The 19428-nt window shown below is 40.0% G+C and overlaps 2 protein-coding genes across 3 annotated transcripts in view; one reads left to right on the forward strand and one right to left on the reverse strand.

Annotated features, from left to right (window-relative positions):
* Positions 1-5706, reverse strand: part of PPHLN1 (periphilin 1) — a 73085-nt gene extending 67379 nt beyond the window's left edge. For both annotated transcript variants that reach the window (XM_082309784.1, XM_082309783.1), the window contains exons 1-2: positions 5630-5706; positions 144-191 (exon numbers count right to left, since the gene is read on the reverse strand). In XM_082309784.1, the coding sequence (XP_082165910.1) occupies position 144 (1 nt within the window). In that variant the 5' untranslated portion in view covers positions 145-191; positions 5630-5706. The remainder of the gene's footprint in view (positions 1-143; positions 192-5629) is intronic.
* Positions 5707-5780: 74 nt separating this feature from the next.
* On the forward strand, positions 5781-17767 carry ZCRB1 (zinc finger CCHC-type and RNA binding motif containing 1). Its single transcript, XM_082309785.1, has 8 exons — positions 5781-5948; positions 10764-10851; positions 11023-11051; positions 14297-14408; positions 14490-14597; positions 15450-15559; positions 15651-15726; positions 17100-17767. Exons 2-8 carry the CDS (start codon positions 10768-10770, stop codon positions 17229-17231), a joined length of 651 nt encoding a protein of 216 aa, XP_082165911.1. The 5' UTR covers positions 5781-5948; positions 10764-10767; the 3' UTR covers positions 17232-17767.
* Positions 17768-19428: the final 1661 nt, after the last annotated feature.

Genomic DNA, 19428 nt, shown 5'->3' on the forward strand with positions numbered 1-19428 from the left:
AATAGACTTACGAGGCTATATAAAAATATTAGTTATTACAGATGTTAAGAACTAACATGACAAAAAGGTTTATTAACTGTAAATAGAGGTAGCACTGTCAGATACATATTTTTGTGAACAACGACGAACACTCACATACTTACTTTTCTGACAGTTTTAGCAACTCTTCTTCTGAAGACCCATTCAATTATCTACAAAAAAAAAAAGAAACTGAAGTTAGCAAAAAATGCATATATATTCATAAATACATTTTTTCTTTTAAGTAAACCAGACATTTAAAATCTACATCTTTCGACCGCCCGTCCTCCATGATCTGTCTGAATTAGTACGGAGTAATTCATTATACTCAATTAAGAAAGAATATGAACTACTCAGCTGAATTCACAATATCAAAAGACTTCCCATGACAAATTATTAGGAAAATGTTGTATCTGTAATAAGTTCCAGAGTTTTCTTTCCCTTTTATCAACTTTTACTCACTATCTCAAGTCTCAGTTTTTCTTTCATTTGTTAGCAAAAGCCCTTGGAAACTACTGTAACTGCTTTCTTAAAAACATTCAGAAAAATATTTTATATATTCACATAACCTGTATTTATTTAAGTGTCCTTCAATATCATTAAGTAGAGAAAAATAAGACTCAGTTGCATGTGATGAGAGGTTAATGAAAAGTTTAACAAATGCTTTTCCTTTGGTAACAGATAGTAAATCCTGATGAAGTAGCTCTTTCTTCAACTGTAATAAGCCTTTATGTTCAGAGATTTTGACACTACCACTGGTACAAGGGAACCAGAGTATCTCCTTAAAAGTTTGTTCCATTTTGTAACAGACTTGACCTTAAGTATGTTCCATAACCAAGACACAGGACTAGCCTGATGCAGCCACAGATTATAAATCAAAAGCTGACTAAACCAACAGAGTTTGGTTGGTCCTGGTTTTGTTAAGGGTAAGAGCTAGCAGGTCTGCTGTCCCTGCCCTCACCAGTGTGCTCCGCCTAACAGTTACTAATTCTGAAACCATTGCTCATATTGCTGTATTTGTTGGTCAGGCGTATCCATCGGAAGAACCTTCCTAGCACTTTCACAGTAACTGCTTCAACTTTTCTTCATTCTCTACTTCAGGGACTTTTGCTAAAGCCTTAAAAATTCATACCAGGGGCTACATGTGCATTAACTGTTCTCAGACTGACCCTGTGCCCTCTCCTTCCCACGTCACCAGGAGGGTGCTCTATCTGCTCTTACATTGTCCCCATAATCCTCCTTTCTTTGTACCTAGAACAGTACCTGAATGCTCCTGTGTTTTACACATAGCAGGAGGGACAGAATTAGCCGAGGCAAGACAAAATCATTACACTGGAAGAGCGTCATGCGCTCTTTCTCAAAACACTTTGCTGCTGGACCCCCATGCCCAGCCCTTGGCCCAAGGCAGACCATTCCTTCTGTCCATACCAGCTCCCAGCCGGAGAGCGCCTCAGCCTCCTGCAGTGCCTGCTCCCACCCCTGCTTCTCCACAGCCCACCCGCCTCTCACATGCACATAGACTTTGGTACCTGATGGCGAGCCTCACTCAGTTTTTAGACCAACAGCAACTATCAGAAGCTGGATTCAGATCAGGTTTTCAAGTGGGTTGTTTTGCATTTTGAGAAATACAGTAGTATCCATGCCCCACTGCCTGCAGCAGTTACTGAAATTGTTAACTGAACACAATGTTCAAAAGGCAACACATTTCAGATAAGTGCCACTGAAGCTAGGTGCAAGCTTTCACATCATGCTGCTCTGTCAATAAAGCCACCTCCAACATCCCAACACACATCACTGCCAGCAGGCACCGACATTCACATACACGCTCTGTTATACTATCAGGCAGCAAGGCTGATAAAAACACTCCCATTTTTAACCACTGTTGCTGGACCTCACTGAAACTAGCAAGACTTATCACCAGTATTTTGATAAAACAAAAACACAAGTGGGAAAAAAGGTAGAGATATACTATCACAAAAGCCAACTGTCTGAAGAAAAAAACAAATCACAATTACATCAGACAAGTAAGTATGGAGGTGGAACAAAAATCTCAGAAGTGAGAATATTTAGCATTTAGAGGAATGAAATGAAGAAAATTAATCAGATAGAATCAATCATCAAGTACATTGCTCAAAATGCTTATAAAGAAAAAAAGTAGGAGACCAATTTTATATAGAAGGCTAAACAGAAAAACTTTAGCTGGGACCACTGAGATAAAGTAAGGATGCATTTGAAAATACCAGAAGAAAAAAAAAAAAAAAAATTTAAAGGGAGGAAAACACATTTCCCAGCATCTTGAGCACTTTTCATCTGTTTCTATAGAAAAAAAAAAACATTCCATTTCTTAAATGACATGACCTAACACAGCTTTAATAACAACCACGAAAAGACTAAACTCTTAGGATCAATGAGAAGATTCCATTAACAAGGATTCAAGAGATCAAACCTCAAGTTTAGTACTCTGTATTCAGATTCATCTGTTATCTCAGTACAAAGTTGTTCTAAAACAAAGATTAAAAAAAAGAAATCTATTTCTGTTTCACACCTAACACCATTGTCGCTCACATTGACTATTTTTTATTAGCATATACAGCAAAGGTAGTTGGTATTTCTTTAACATCATGACATGTATATAATCACTTGCTATATTAATTTAAACGACCTCTTCCTATTTTTGATCAGAGGCGACTGTTTTCCCTAAAGCAAGGTCTTAATTTTCTCAAATAGAGATACTCTAGCATACGCAGAAGCCATTCTATTAACACAGCGCAAGCTGCTCCACTGTGGCCTGGTGCCAAGAATGGCTTTGCTCCGATTATCACAGCATTATGTCCTGCTCTATGCTAGTATAACTGATGTAATACAAAGAGGGTTTCTTCATCGAGCAGGTTACATAGGTCACTTAAACTTTTTTGTATGACTGGGTTTTCTTTATCAATCATTAACTTTTTATTCTTTTTTTTTCTAAATAATATATGCTAAAAAAAGCTGACACATTTGCAAAAGCACACCAGTATTCTGCAATATTTTGTACACAATCCTTGTCTGTTTACACTTACTTGCAACATCAATTTTCATCATGGCTAGAAATATCTACTTCTCCAGAATCCATAATTTTCCAGAGTGTGCTATCAACCTTCTGCAGAATCTACATTTTTGTTTCAAAAACATATGGCTTACTAACCCAGATGGCTACATCTTGCCATATGTGAACAAAGCATAAAACCAATGCTGTGCTGTAAATGTAGAGGCAGGCAGCTGCAGTATCTCTGATGCTCCTGGGATAGATCTGGTTTTATACTGTTACTTTGACAAACAGCAGAGATAGATTGACAAATGTGGGCCAGTTCTGTCTCTCCTCTGCTTTGGAAAGCTCTCAAAAAAAGCTTAGATGCTTTTGTATGAGTAAGATCTGGGAAAGACGCCTAGAGAATTTCAGCTTTTTAGAAATATCATGGCCAATTTTGCAACAATTGCTGCTTTGAAGATATGAAGAAAGACAGAAAACACTGCTTTTTCTTCCAACAATTAGAATCTGTATTTGATGGTACTTCAAAGATATTCCAGTATCTCTTACCTAGACAGGATGCAAGACAGATAAAATTGGGGGGGGGGGGGGGCGGGAAAAGTAACTTTCTCCTCCTCCCCCCATACTTAGGACAGACAGAAAACACTGAATAGACATAGTCCTCTATTGCTAAGATGAAAAAGCGGAAGTGTAAGAGCAGAGGGAAAAATCCACCATGACAGTACATAAAATACTGTGAGGGAGGCATTGAGAAAAAAACGGGACACAAAGAGAATCCATTTCTTCCTAACAACAAAAATTAGGCTATAAGACATTCAAAAACAATTAGAAGCATGATTGCAACAAGTCTAAGTGTATTCAACCTAGATACCAAATAACCTGAAGGAAAAGGCTTTCTTCCAATCTTTCCTGACCTGTTCACAATAATTTTGACTTAAAATAAGAAAAAAAAAAAAAAAGAAAAAAAAATATTTAAGAAAGTACTGACCACAAAAGTCAAATTAACTCCCACCTCAAAAGGGAAAAAAGCCAGAAACGTGTAACCTGAATAAAGGTATTAAAAGCAGCAGCATTCTAATGAGGATTTACAATCCCACTTGTTCAGTTTTCTTACCACATCATTCTAATATATCACTGGGAGGAAGAGAAATGGAGGCAATGTGTTGGGGGTTATATTAATACGATGACTGATGCATTAGGGCTTATCTTTGCCTGAACACCTGCACTTACCAACGTCTCGTTCTTCATTAGTGTCAATGCTACAAAAAGAATGTTCTGCCAGGCCGCAGTGGGGCTGCTACGCTAGCAATGTCAATGCAAACAACTGTATGGATCACCGCTTCTACCGTGACTTTCCCTCTTGCAACACAAACATTTTGACAACAAAATATGTCAGCTCACCATACTGTTGTCATGACAGGTCAAAACTTCAATGCTTTCAACATTTACACTTGAAAGTACCAACCAACTCTGAATATTTCACCCAGGGAAAATCAGTGCATCAAACCCTACTCATTGCTTGTACAGATTCTGTGGGTTTCCACGTCTTTTTGTGTATTTCTGACACAGTCTTTGTTCCTTTGAAGTCCCAGACACCTCAGACAAAGAATTATTACAAGATTATCCAGGAAAACCTCTAATGCATGGTAAAGAGCCTACTTAAGCAGTATGAGTGAGAACAAAGAACCATGGAGAGTAGACTTAAAGTGTTCAAATACTAACAAAGATTTTAAATATATTACAGGACACCCTATTGTCTGGCTATGTGTAAAGATTTATTCTAGCACTTTTAAGGAAATCAGCTGACACACTTATGTCTTATTTATCCCTCTAGAAACATAAAGGTACTGGTTCTGCACCACCATACCCACAAGAAGCCTCACTGATAGTGTCTACAATGGGATTTATACAGCCTCCAACGAGTTATTAGAGTTTAAAATGACTCTCGTAAAGTATGCAGAAGGAGTAGTAACCTTCCCTTCATCACAAAAACGCAAACTAAACTGAAAATCAGAATCTTCTGTCACGCACGGGTTTTAAAGAGATTAAAAGGTAAGGTTTACAAAAGTCATCCTCGGTGCCGACACGGCGGCGGCCTGCCCGGAGGAGGCTATCCTTCCACCCCTCCTGTCCCGCCACTTCCACTCCCCCCCGACTTCTGAGGAGCCCGAGGAACGAAAGGACCCCGTCCCACGACAGGGGCCCCCCGCAGGCGCTGGGGGAGGGACGCCGGCTCCCGAAGCCCCCGGGCTGCCGCCTCCCAGGACGGGCCTCCCAGACGCTTCAGCGACCACCCGCGCAGGGGACCGCAGCGCCCAAGCCGGCGGGGCGCAGCCGGGAGGGAAGGCCGGCCCCTTCCCGCGCCCCGCAACGCCGCCCGCCTCACAAGGGAGCCGAACGGCAAACCGCCGCCGCCGGAGCCCGCGGGCCGAAGCCGAGGGCCACGCGATCGGCTCTGACAGGATGAAGTGTCACGTTCGCTCCGCCGAAGAGGGAGGCGAGAAAACCGGCTCCGCACCAGCCCCCGCGGGCACAGGCCGCCGCCCGCGCCCCCAGCCCGGGCCCGGGCCCGCCGCCGCTCACCCGCCTCCCCCTCTCGCTCCCGCGGCGCAGCAGGCGGCTCCCCGGGCCAGCGCCGCACCTCCTCTCGCCGCTTCCGGCGCTCGCCAGACGCCAACGGAAACACCCGCCTTCCTTCCACCATCGCCGCCGTCTATTGGACGGGGACCGCGCCGGTCGCCGCGCGTCGGCAGAAGAGCGACGCCGTGCCGGGAGGGCGCTTAGAGCGGCGGCGGCGCGGGAGGGCTGCGTCCCGTCCCGTCCCGTCCCGCCGCGGCCTGCGCGTCGTCCGGTGTCGCGTCGCACCATGGGCGCCCGTGCGGGCTGAGCCCCGCCGTGACGGGTAGGCCGGGGCGGCTGGGTAGGCCGCTGCGGGGCCGGGGGCCGCCTCCCCTTGAGGGGAACAGGCGCGGGAGCAGGTGCGCGGGTGAGCCGCGGCCCTCCGCCTCCGCCGCGGGTCGGTGGTGGCGGGAGCGGTTGTTTACAGCCGGGGGGGAGGCTGCTCGCCTCGCTTCTGGCTTTTGCGGTTGTAGGCGGGGAAGCGGCGATTTGTCAGCGCGCAGCAGCTGGGCGAAGCGAAATCCGCAGCTGGCGGGGGCCGCGCTGCGGTAGGGGAACCGCAAGGTGATGTTATTTCCAGCGAAAGGCTTTAATACAACCTGTGGAAGTTTCTGAGTAGTGTGTAGTTCTCTTGCCTTAATATTGATTTGCACGTACTGAACTCTGAAATGGAATTGCTTGTCTCAGCTGTGGTTTTTAGAAGGACAGGGCATCCCTGAGTGAGTTACCCGGAGCTGCCCCTCCCGGGTGAAGTTCTGGGTGAGAATAGACGTGACTGAACCAAGTGACTCTTCTCACTTCTTGACTATGCCGGAAATGCATTTAAAAAGAAACTCTTGTTAAAGCTCTTCATGTAGTTCCTGCTGGCAGCCTGGTTGCCCAGTCTTATTGTCCCAAAGTTTGTGTACATCTTTGGTTTGGGCAGATTGAAAGGTTCTGGCACTCTTTCTTTTGCTAGTGTCAACTTTATTTACCTAATTCTGATCCTATTTAATATTTGCCTTGTAATATTTAAGTGACTATGTACAGATAAAACAGATTCTGCTCTGATAGTTTGTTACATGCCTCTTGTATAGGAAAGAAGTGTAGCAAGTGGTTAATACCCTTGTCTGGGACCAAGGAGAACATGTGTTTGGTTCCTCCTTCACCACAGACTTTTGAATATAAGCTTGAGCCAAGCTCCTCCCACAACTAATGGTTTGTTGATTTGGGTCTAAACCATTAAATCGGAAATAAAATATGGTGTTTTAAGGATCAAAATAGAAGAACTCAAATTAGTTGGCCTGAATAAGCATATCTGGAGTAACTTACCCACAAATCATTTATACATACCTAATTGATTAAGTCGCAAATCTGACCTTGCTGCTGTGCACTTAAAAACAAACAAAAAAGTTTGTGCTTAAGTTGAAATGCTGATGTTAAGTCATGAAAATATCAGTAAATTCACAGACCACTTGATGCTTCAGACACATCCTATCTATTTTGGTGGTGTCCTTATGTGTTCTGGGACAGAGTAGAAAAGCCAATTACTGAAATGAATCATTGTCTTTTCTTGTGATGTTCTCAACATGAGTGACAGATGCTGCATTAAGCATATTGGATTCAAGCAAAACATACTCGTGTACCCAGTATATTTTGCAGGAGACTTAATCATTACTGACAGATGGCTCTTGTCAAAGAATGGCCTCTTTTAGTTAGAGTTGTTGGAAAAGACAAAAAAGATTGAATTCAAGAAGTCATAGTAATGAGAGACAGCCCCATCCTGAAAGTTAATATGTGAAAATGATAAATGAAAAATGTATTAATATTACAGAGAGCCTATTACATTAATGGGAGTTGTGCTCAACCCCGTGGAGATAATGTACTGACTTGCAGCTGATGCTTTGGAGTTGAGTAACCAGGTAATACATTGAAGATCAGGGAAGCCCCAAAAAAGCATCCTGTATAAAACAGAAATGTTTTGATTTGTTGGGGAGAGCTAGCAGGATATAGAAGCCAGGTTTTACATGAGACTCAGATGAGTCTCCTGCAGCAAGTAGAAAGCTCAGATGGTTTGGAGGTTTGGGTTTTTTGTTGGGTTTTTTTTTGTGTGTGTCAGCCTGTGAAGTGAAAACCTGTAAAGCAGAGAGACTGGTGATCGAGGAGAAAGAATGTGGTGAAAAATGTTAAACTTGTATTGGACAGTTCTATGAAGTTAGAAAATTCCTGAAGTAAAAGGACTCTGAGCCTTGTAATGATGAGCCTCCAGATGAGATGTATCTCATCTAGAGTGGTAGCTTAAAGCTGCAATTGGCTTTTTTTTTTACTCTCCTGTCCCCCCACCTAGCTGGAAAACATCAGACCAGTAAATGTGAAGCTCTATGGCAAGGCTGGTATCCATAAATGAAGGGAGGAGGAAAAAACTATTCATATGGTGTTGGCACTTGGTATCCCCACAGGGGCTTCATGGTGGTTTAAAAAAAAAAAAAAAGGACTAATGGATTTGTTAAGGCAGGATTAAAATTGACACGTGTGATGTTTTGTTAAGGTTTATGAGGGTGGGAAGAATTGTGCCAGTAGTTGAATCTAAAACTGCATTTATACCACTGTATTCACAACAGATGACCAGAAATCTGCATTTTAACATGCTGAAGCTTTTTGAGAGGTTGCTTTTGGTAAAATGTCATGTTTGAATGCTCTGCAGAAGACTTAGTAAGGACAACGAGGCTTTTAAGTAGATAAGATGACTGGCCAAAATGTTGCCATTCTGCAAACCCGTCAGTGGATCTGCTGGCTTAAGTAAGATATTTGTAAACCATCCCAATGACACCTTAGTATTTAGAAGAGGAAGTCCTGCAGATCTGGGGAAATATTCTTTCCTGGAGTGGCAAATTTGAACTTTGCCATCTTGAACATGAGCATGGCGATAGCCTTACAGTTACTGTACTTCCTCTTTTATTAAAATTGTGCCTGTCTGGCGAGTCAGACATCAAAAGTAAGAAATCCTGGCACAATAGTCCTAAACAATACAGATTGCTAAGAATATTTGGGCAGTCGGAACAGCAAGACTGTTTCACTTAGATTTGTCCAGAGGACTGGAAACAAAGCTCAACCTCAGCTGTCTGGCAGCCAGCGCTCCAGGGTGCAAGTCTGGAAAAAGTAGTGTACACCTGAAAAGGGCAGTTCTGTAGCTTGCATTCATTAATAATTTCCTATTGACTGAGCTATTAGGCCTGTAGTAATCTTCACATGACATATCTTCTCTTTGGAGGTTTGCGCTGTAGTATTGTGGAATACGGAAGCTGACTGCTCTCCAGTCATGCCATTCTCACTGACCTGGTTGGCCTCCTGTTACAAGGTGCTCTAGCTTCTCTTGTCTTTTAGGCAGAGTTAAATTGCTATCTACAGCCACCTGGGGTTCACCTCTGCTGTCTTCTTCTCTGCTGTTGCAATATATTGGCATTGGCAACATACCATAATGCAGCGCTAAGGTAGCTCTTGCCGTATCCTTTGTATCCACTGTACATCTGGATAACTGCACTTTGGACCATCTATGTGCGTGGCATGTTGCCAAGTCAGTCTGGTTAGGCTTGTCAAGGATACTAATGCCAAGAAGCAAGGAATTTGGGATAATGAATCCAGTCTGTGTAACACCAGATGCAATGTGTGGCCTTTATTGGAAATTTATTCTGTTTTCATTTGCTTAACCTTTATGTTGCCATTTCTGCTCATGCCAAAAAACAGTCTCTGAACATGGAAGAACTCAAAATTCAATCACTTAGAAACTGCCACTCAAGTGAATTGTGATACAGTAAGCAGGTCGGGAACAAGAAGCAAAACACTTGGATAATCAGTGTCTACTGGGAATGTCAGGTCGTCAGATTACTGAATCATGAAATGCCAGAAAATAACCACAGCTGCATTAGAGTGTGATATCAGTTACTTTGTTGGCACTTGGCCAAGCAATCTGCTCAGACTCACTACCCGAAAAGTCTCCTAAGAAACTACATGCGCTATGACAGATGCTGATTTTGAATACTTTAGTTTCTTTCATCCCCTCATCAGCTTTTGTCTGCATTTTTAAAATGAGTTGGTCTTGCTGAAGAAATGGCTTGATCCTCAGTTAGGAATCAGCTAGAGGTGTCAAGAAGCAGGAATAAGGCTGCAGGAAACTATAAGGAGGTAGTGATTGGACTGCGTGGAGGACATTTTTGCTGAACTATTTGGCGTGTCCTCTCATAATGGTTGTGCTTTATTCTGATCTGAAATTGTACTCACTTGGCTGTTTGACTGTGCTATGCCTACAGAATTGATGAGAGGGAAGAAGTGTTTTGCACTTTTGCTACTTAGTTTGAAGAGCTTAAAAGAGAGTGGAAATTAAAACGGCTTTGAGATTTCCCTGGTTCCTGCCAGTATAGAGCTGTTTAATCAGGAGGTGGAAGGGGAGATGCTGTGTGTAATCAGCTCTGGACACTTGCAGTTCCAGAGCAGTGTAGAAGCCTGAGCAATGGATACAAGAGGAAATACTTGCTTGCTTTAGCAGCTGAGATACATGTTAAAGCCAATGCAGTATCTTGCCCCCACTCAATAATTTGGACTCTGCTTTAGGGAAGCTTCCCCCCCCCCCCCCCCCCCTTAACTGAATGTGGTTTATTCTATGTTGAATGCAGCTGAACTGAAACTTGTATAAAGAATCAGAACATGCAGCTACTTGAACAAAGGTCATTAATTTCACATATTGGCCAGACTGTTTAATAAATGGAGATTGCTTGTTTGTTTCTGGACCTAAACATTTCTTTACTGCACAAATCAGCAGAGGCTTATTTTAAGTACACTAACTTGTCTGTGTTTTCATGACTCACAAATTCACTTGCATACAGCAAAAATACGCTTTGGATCCTGGGGGGGGAAGGAATGTATGTCTTTTGTAGCACATGAAGGCAAACACTAATTTCATGTAAAATGATGAAAGGGAAATGAAAGCTATGCTTTCCTGTAACTTTATCATGACTGTCTGGGCTAGGTTTGAAAAACAACTTTTAAAAAGTCTTGCAACTGTTTTATAATTGATTGCTCTGTTGAATACAGTTTAACTCTTCTCTCTTTCTCCTCTCATCAGAAAAATGAGCGGTGGGTTGGCACCAAGCAAAAGCACAGTGTATGTGTCCAATTTGCCCTTTGCTTTGACAAACAACGATCTATACAGGGTAAGTTTTTAAGAGCTGCATTGTGCAGATTAGACTTGTTCATAACAATTTTGAGTGTAAATACAATACTGATATATATCGCTTACTTAGAAATGTTTGTCTTGATAAGTTTATTACTAATGACACGCAATTGTCTATTGTTAAATCTTTTTATTTTCTTTCATATTTCAGATATTTTCAAAGTATGGGAAAGTTGTCAAGTAAGTGACCTGATATGGCCTGCTGTTTTTGTAGCTTTCATTTTAAATATTTAATGTCTTTGCTTCACTTGAACGTCTTGTGCTTTTTTATAATTTAAGTATGAATGTGGAACTGTATTGAAGTCCTGTTCCTTTTTAATAAAGTATAAATTTAATATAACAACTGGAAGTTCTTGCAGTTACACACATAATGTAAGAATATTTGTGTTGGGGACAGGTTTTGCTAACCCCTTCTTAAGAGCAAGTAGAATGTTGTCATATACCATGGTCTTGCCTCCGAAATAGTTGAAACAATATTCTTCCACTAAGTGCTGTTCCCCTTCCCCTGAACACTGCCTGGGACACAAGTGGATAAGTGTTAAAGTGGGAGCTTCTACTTAGGTGAACTAGATGTCACAGTTCCCACAAACAGTTCCCACAATCGCAATGTACAATTCCTCTATTTGTGGTTCTAGAGAGACTTGTTATTGTGACTGCTTAATATTATCTTTAAGATTAGACATAAGGCTGCATAGTAATAGCTTGTAATATGTGGGGTATTCATGAAAAATACTTGTGAATACCTGCCTCTGTGTTCAAATGATAGAAATAAATGCCACAGTAAGGAACTTGCAGTTTTGTTTTGCTTCTTTATTTTTTAACTGGTCAGAATAATGAGACGCAAGACTTCCGTTTTCAACCCTACGTCAGCAAATATCTACTCTAACTTTTAGTAGCTGCGGCAATCATCTGTGAGATACAGAGCTAAATTAAAACTTGAAGTCCCAGGAGTGTGTTTCAGGTGACAAATAGCAGGAAAAGCCAAACTACAATTTTAGAAAAGCATATTTTTTAAATTGACTGAGGAAAACCCTTATGTAGTGCTCTGGCAGACATGCAGTGACCAATACAACTGGGCACCTACAGTCTCTATTGTTTCCAGGGTGGGGTGTCTGTTTTAGTTGATTGCTGAACTACTGATTTAGAAAAATCGTGAGCAAAGGTCATAGTAATGCTGGTGTTTAATATCCATTGATGGGCCTGTTCTCCAGAAATTTGACACTTTGGACCTCCCTGCTATCATTTGGTAATGTACCTGTACTCTGTGTGTTTGGGGGTAGGGGTCTTGGCTTTTGAACTTGTTCGATAGGAGGATGACAATCGTATGAACTATTGGCTATATGATGCATTGCTTATTTTAAAGGTGTCATAGCAGCATTCCCTCTTTGCTTTATTAATAGTTTCTAGTGTTTTATTTGCTTTATTTTTGACTGTCATAGACAACAGAAATGGTGTTTTCAGATGCCTATGCAGAAGAAATCCTGTGCTGTGTCCTGTGTGAAAGTAGCTAATTTAGAACTTGCAATTCTACCTGCATAGTTACTGTTTTCTCCCACCTATATATTGTTTTGCCAAAAAATCACTTATAGATACCTAATTTTTCCTGTCATTTTGTCTAGTTGCTGCCAGAAGTTAAACCAAATGCAAAGCGTCACAGAATACTATGTGTAAAATGCTACCGTGATTTTTTTTTTTTATCTAGCAAAATTTGTTTCCTGTTCACCCCTTTACAAGCTGACCTGACTATAAACAGTGCAGATACTGTGGGATTCTACTGATACTCCCATTTCACCGTGAAACTGAGGCTAACAAGGATCAGTTTTCCTTTTTGTAACTAGTTATTAATTCTCAAGAAAAATCTTTTCAAATATTACCTTGATTTCTGTAGAGTCTTTGTTCAGGGACTTTAACACACTTTGCAGAAAGCTTTGTGATGTCATCTAGGTCAGCTTTAACTTAATTAAATAAGCTTTAATAGACTTCTTTTTGAAGTGTGTCTTGAGTCAGCAAAATCATGCTGACTTTTCTTCCGTACTGCATTTCTCACCCCAATATATCCTGACTATTATGATCTCAACTCAGTTTGTTCAGTGAGAAATCAGGCTTTCTAGGGCTCCAAGAAGTTGCTGACTTTTTAAAGATTTGTCACACTTGTTTCTTTCTATGCTTGTGTTATTAACTGGTACATTCAATATCCCAATTAGAAGCCTGACAGTCATATTAGGGTTCCATTGGAACTCTTGGAAGAGTAACTTGGCAAAAGAATTAATAGAATTGTTCTGAAGTCAGTTTTATTGACACTTCAGCTTGGTGCATTCAGTTGGACACATCCTTGTCCAAGAGGCTTTGGTAGAAAAAGTGTTCTAAGCTTAATCTTTCTGTGCATTTATTTGGGGTAAAATTGCGCTTTCTTTACTGAGCTTTTATTTTATACACTTTTTACTATGTAGGTCATCTGTTACTGATACAGGTTCTCTGGTAGGCCTTCTGTGTTGAAGTGGGGTTTGTTCAGTGTTTTGTTGTTTTTGTTTTTTTTTTAAATGTCCTATTACTTCTTACAATTTTGGTTTGCCTTGTGGCTGAACCTTGTTCTGCCCATGGAGGACACAGGAAGGAGTTTATTCCCTACTTTTTAGCATGTTCTTTTGTTTTTATGCACAGGCAGACTGGCATCCTGTTTCCCACTGTTTTTTGGTGGGGTTTTGTTTGGCTAAAACCAGTTGACGTTAAGATTAAAAGAATTGAGGTTGTATGGGTTCCTCCCTGCCTTCACCTCTTGTCTTTCTTTGTCTGTTTTTACTGCATCTAAATCTTTCTTGAATTTCTCGATGTGCTACCGGAGCTGTTGATTCCAATGTTAGACTGAAGATTTGGCTTTGTATGTCATGTAAAATAACACATACGTCCATGACCTGCTTGGATTCCAGCTGGAGATATTTGTAGAACAATACTGCATATACTTATCATTTCCTATCTTGAACCTGTTTAGCTAGTTAGTCCTACAGAAACATAAAATTCTCAGTTTGGATGCAGTTCAATACACTGTGTTTTTCAGCAATGACAGCAATGGTCAAGATTACTCCTGAATTTTAATTTCAGCTACAGTGTGTGTAGTTCCCTCCAATTACATTGCCTGCAAATCTAAAGAGTTTGTTCTCTGTTCTTCAAGTCATCCAAGGGAATAAAGAATAATACTGGACCCAGAAAGAACCCACGTGCTTTTTTTTAAATCATCTCCGCTCTACCTGTAAGCACATGGTCAGGTTAGCTGTTCCTTTGAATTTCAGTTTAGTGAGCCTTTCTATTGTTAAATATACTTTTTCCTTTTTGCTATGTAACAAAGCTAAGGTCCCACTGAGATCTTTAAGGAAAAAATGTCTCTGAAGTCATTTTAGTGTATCAGTAACGTGGTTATATGTTTTCAGAGTTACTATTATGAAAGACAAAGACACCAGGAAGAGCAAAGGAGTTGCCTTTATTTTGTTTTTGGATAAAGAATCTGCACAAAACTGTTCTCGGGCACTTAATAACAAACAGGTAAATTGTGGAAAGTTGTTATAGCAGGAGGGTTGGGTTTACAGTCCCAAAATATTTACCTTTTTTTCCAATTTGCTGTAGTTGTTTGGAAGAGTAATAAAAGCAAGTATTGCCATTGATAATGGAAGAGCAGCAGAATTCATTCGCAGACGTAACTACTTTGATAAATCTAAGTGTTACGAATGTGGGGTGAGTAAAACCAAAAATGAACTAATATATTCCATCTTTTGACTCTTAGCTCGTTTCTTCAGTTTGGCCACTGCTAATCCTGCCTGTGCTGTTAAATTGATTTTTTTCTGTTGATATTATCAACTTGCATAGCAGTTGTACCATTTTCAAGAATGACAGTACCCCTTTTGTCTTTTATTTGGGATTTTGGGGATGGGGGAAAATATGTACCTATACTTGCTGCTTAACATGCTGATGAGCAAACAGATCTGAGTATCAGTATACTGCTCTTTGAGAAGGAAAACCTCCTAATCTTTGCTTCAAAATACCTGCTTTTGCTATATCTTTGGAGGTTCATGATATAGTTGGCAGCAAAATAAATACTGGAAACAACTGTTTTTAAACAGAAGCGTGTGTTAAGTTGTAGGTAATGCCTCACTTTTCCTAAACATAGTAACATAGGAGATTGAGATTTGAATAGTATTTAATGTCAAATACAAACTTGATTTATATTCATAACACTTTTTAGAGCAAAAATGTTGACTCACTCCTGTTTCTTAAACTGTTAATGCTGAGGTTTATAGCTTGACTTGAACATAAACCATGCTGTAGTATATTCAGCTATTGCAGCAGCCAAAGAAAATCTACTTTGCTCATAGCTTGTTCTCAATTTGCAGTTAAATATGCATATCTGTGGCAAGCTTATAGAGAAGAGGTTGTCTTCTGTGTGCTAATTCAGCATTCCATTTATCTTACTAATTGCTTCCATTTTTTTTCCCCGTGAACTGTCTTATATTAACTTACCTCATGATATGTTTCAACATATAGTTGTTTGTAATGGTTTCTGTTAAGCAATATTTCTTTTTCTCCAAGGAAGCAGGACATTTAAGTTATGCTTGTCCTAAAAATATGCTAGGAGAGCGGGAGCCACCAAAAAAAAAAGAAAAGAAGAAGAGAAAGAAAATAGTTGAGCCAGAAGAAATGTATGTATATTTATTCACATGTTACTACTTCTTTTAGGAAGCTTTTTCATACTGAACACTTAAAATATTTTTCTCTCTCTGCACAATGAAGTGAGGAGGAAGAAGACAGCGACGAGGAAGGAGAAGACCCTGCTCTAGATAGCCTCAGCCAAGCCATAGCTTTTCAGGTACAAAATTGAAGCACTGCATGTTCATTATTTATTATTATTTAAATGCAACTCTACTTCCTTTTTTTAGCTGCTTTTCAAAAGCTTTGAGATACACCCGTAGGTCTGTCCGCTCTGTAGCACTCAGGGCACTCTCGCCTGGCAGTAGCTGGTGACTAGTTGGTTTCTTCATATTGCAGGCATGTTCAGTCAGGGTTTTTTTGTTCGTTTGTTTGGGTTTTTTGTTTTTTACTGTTTCACTATTGCTGTGTTTGTGCATTGCAATTTTTTCTTTCCTTCAAGCTCCTTTGCTGCTTAGTTCCCTGTCATCTCTTCTGTGATGCTCTATTAGGTTTTTGGTCCACAAATCCCTCTTTACTCTGTTAACTGAGCAGCCAGAAAGAGAGTCATGTGTAAATGACCAGGTACCTCCTCTGCCCTCACTCACTAGAATATTCTTGAACAATGTCTATTTCTGGAACACTTCCTTTGCCTAATACAGTCCATTGCGGTCTCTAATAGAACTCTTCTCTCAAAACGTATTTAATGCCTTTTTTGTTACGTAGATGGATAGTCCGACAGCTGTATTACTGTCTTCTTTAATACTTCTTTACAGGCTTTTGCTTCACTACACAGAGCAAGCCTGACCTGATGTTCAAATTTCTTGGCTCCCTTGTCCTTAGCTGTTCCCTGTGTGCCCCTGTCCCCCCCCAGAAAAAACCCTCAAGATTTTTTAAGATAACTTTGCCCTGAATATGACTGTAATAAGTGCAAAACTTTTACATGAGGTAGTCCAAAAAAATGATGCAAATATGTACAATTATCCCCCCCACCCCCAGAAAACTCCACGACTGGAAGTAAAACCTATAAATGTAAACAAGCCAGGAAACATTCCCATTTCTATCACCATCCAAAGCTTTTAACTGGGATAGCATATTTCCCAGTAAAAATAGGAAGCATCTATTTAAACCTTTAGTTGAATAACCTTTACACCCCTGAATGAATGATTGCAAAAGGCAACAGATGGAATACTTGTTAGCGGAACAAAGCTGATTCAATAATGTCAATTTAAAACGCGATGCATTCTTTGCTTCAGATCTCAGTTGCTCTATAGTTCTGTAAGTTTGCCATGGGCAAAGTTCCTCTCTTTGAAAACAGAGGGTGCTCCGTGTGGCCTGCATTGGTGCAGAAGACTTACTTTTTGCATGTGAGAACTACTTTCAGAAATGTTTTCTAGTGCATTCATTGCACAGTTTATCTGGAAATGGAGATAAACCCTTTGAATTCTTTAACTTACTAAATAATTCAATGCATATTAATGATTAGCATTATTATTTGTAATGCATCTTAATTTTTCTTAATACTAGCTAATACTTTTCCTTCTTTCACTGTAGCAAGCCAAAATTGAGGAAGAACAACAAAGATGGACGCAGACTGCAGGAGAATCTTCAATTTCAGATGATTCAAAACGTCCACGGATTAAGAAAAGTGCTTATTTCAGTGATGAGGAAGAACTTAGCGATTGAAATCATACTGGTTTATATGCATATATAATATATATATTGTACATTTTGTAAAGTGCTACAAAGTGATCTGTAAAACAGGTTTGTCTTGGTGTTGAAGACACTTATTGAACATCATGTTGTAGTTCTACCCTGCCCCCCGAACCTCCCATCTTTTGATATCTGTCTCTCAAAACTTCACCTTTCAAGGCAGCTTCTTAAGAAAACTATGTGTTTCTACACTTAAATCCAGAAAAATATCTGGGAGAATGCTTCTTGCAGTTATTATCTAGACCCAAACCCTGGAAATAAAATCTTTCGTAAGAGAATTTCCCGAGATTTTTTTCCTAAGAGGAGTTCCTCTTAGGATCACTGTTAGCACCACCGATGCTTTATGTATTGGTCTGTTTATTGCCTGTTTGGAAGCAGTGCTTTAGTAGTACTTTAGTAGTATATGAATCTTGCACTAGTTCCTCTGCACAGGGCTGAATTTCAGCCTTAAGCATTGTACTAGTCTTTTAACTCTTCATGCAGTAATATAATAAATTACTGTCACATCAGCTTGGTCTGTGAAATCATTTTAGACTAAACAATACATCGGTCTGTTTTCCTAAAGGATATTAGGATGTTGATCTTCTGTCTTATGCACAGTTTTAGTAACTTGCTGTACACCATAGTATTATATAGCCTGTATACAATGTAGGCTTCGTAGGAGATGCAAGTTAAAAGTGATGTGGTGATTAGTTCAGTCTTGAAACATACTTAGTATTTTTTTTAAGAGTGATAGTTCTGTTGCTCTTGCATTAAAATGAGAATGGCCGTATATTTAAAAAATGAGAATGCGCATATTTTTTAATATGCTCTAATCTGATATTGAAAGTCTCTTGCTGTAATAAGGGCTTATACTGCACTCTTTCTCCTGACTGCAGTTTGGGTGCCTAACGTGGTAATTATGGTTATGCACGGGTTTTTAAATATACTTGTATCTGACATGGGTCACAGTCCTGTCTTTTCAGGCATCTGAACCTGCTGGCAAAATCCAAAAGAGACAAAGTTTCCTACATGCTTAAAAATCAGGTTTCATATATACTTGGAACTGTCATGGTCTCTAAGCAAATTGTGTTGGCACCTATTTTGTACCTAAAGCTCTTCAGATCTTTTAAAGCTGTTCAGATCTTTTAAATCATCCTTAAATCTCTGTAGGGTTCTAGTCATGTTTTCCTAAGAAGCCTCATAGACACATTAGGAGAACAGTACAAAGCCCTGCAGCAGTGATCATTCTCAAAACCACAAGACACATGGTGATGGTGGTGACTACTTTGTGTAGTCAAACTTTTCATTTTTAGGAGGCACAATATAAAACACATTCACACTTTCACACTTGGAAGAAGAGACCAGCTGGCCTCTGTTTCTATTTTCAGCTCTTGCTGTTGCTCATCAGGACTTGGTTTTCTTCCAAATATAGAATATGCAAGTCCAAATATACCATTACATATTCTTAATTAATACCAATTTACATTCAAATATATAACTGGGTGCAAAGCAAAGACACACGCACACCCCTAAGCTAATAGAAAGCAGTCACATTCAGAAGGTCCTTCTGGGGTCTTCTGTTGCTACATTCACAAGAACTCAGAAACAAGAACAAGGTAATAAAGTAAAAGAGTTTTCTGTGCAAACTACTCAAGCCATAGAATGGGAAGAAATATTGTACTTTATACATAGGAAGGTCTTGGACTCAGTAATCTAAAGAATGTTTTTAAGACTTTGCTGAAAGTACTATATATTGAATCTGAAGCTTCCTTTACTGAATATTGGAAAGATCTCTTGATACTGAATAGGCAAGTCTAAAGTTCCAGGTGTAACTTAGTGGTAATAAATGCAAATCACTGTATATCACGTGCATAATAGTGAAGACTGAGGAGTTCTAAACTCTGCTAAGGAAGAAAATCTTGCTGCCAGCATGCTTCTCTGCAAATGCTAGGATAGGGCTCAATGGCAGTAAAAAAACAAAGAAATGGAGAGCAAAACAAACAAAAATATTATGCCACTACTTAAAATCAGGGTTTGTTGTCTTCTCCAATATGATGTTCAATACTGTTTTTAAAAAAAGATAGAAAACTAAAATGTGACGGAGGACAGGTTTGACATTGTCCATGAGTTTGATTTGGGAATGTTTGATAGCTTATAAGAATTAAGATTTCAACGAAGTGATCAGGCA

This window comes from Platalea leucorodia (genome assembly GCF_965183815.1).
Source record: "Platalea leucorodia genome assembly, chromosome: 4".
NCBI classification, from domain to species: Eukaryota; Metazoa; Chordata; class Aves; order Pelecaniformes; family Threskiornithidae; genus Platalea; species Platalea leucorodia.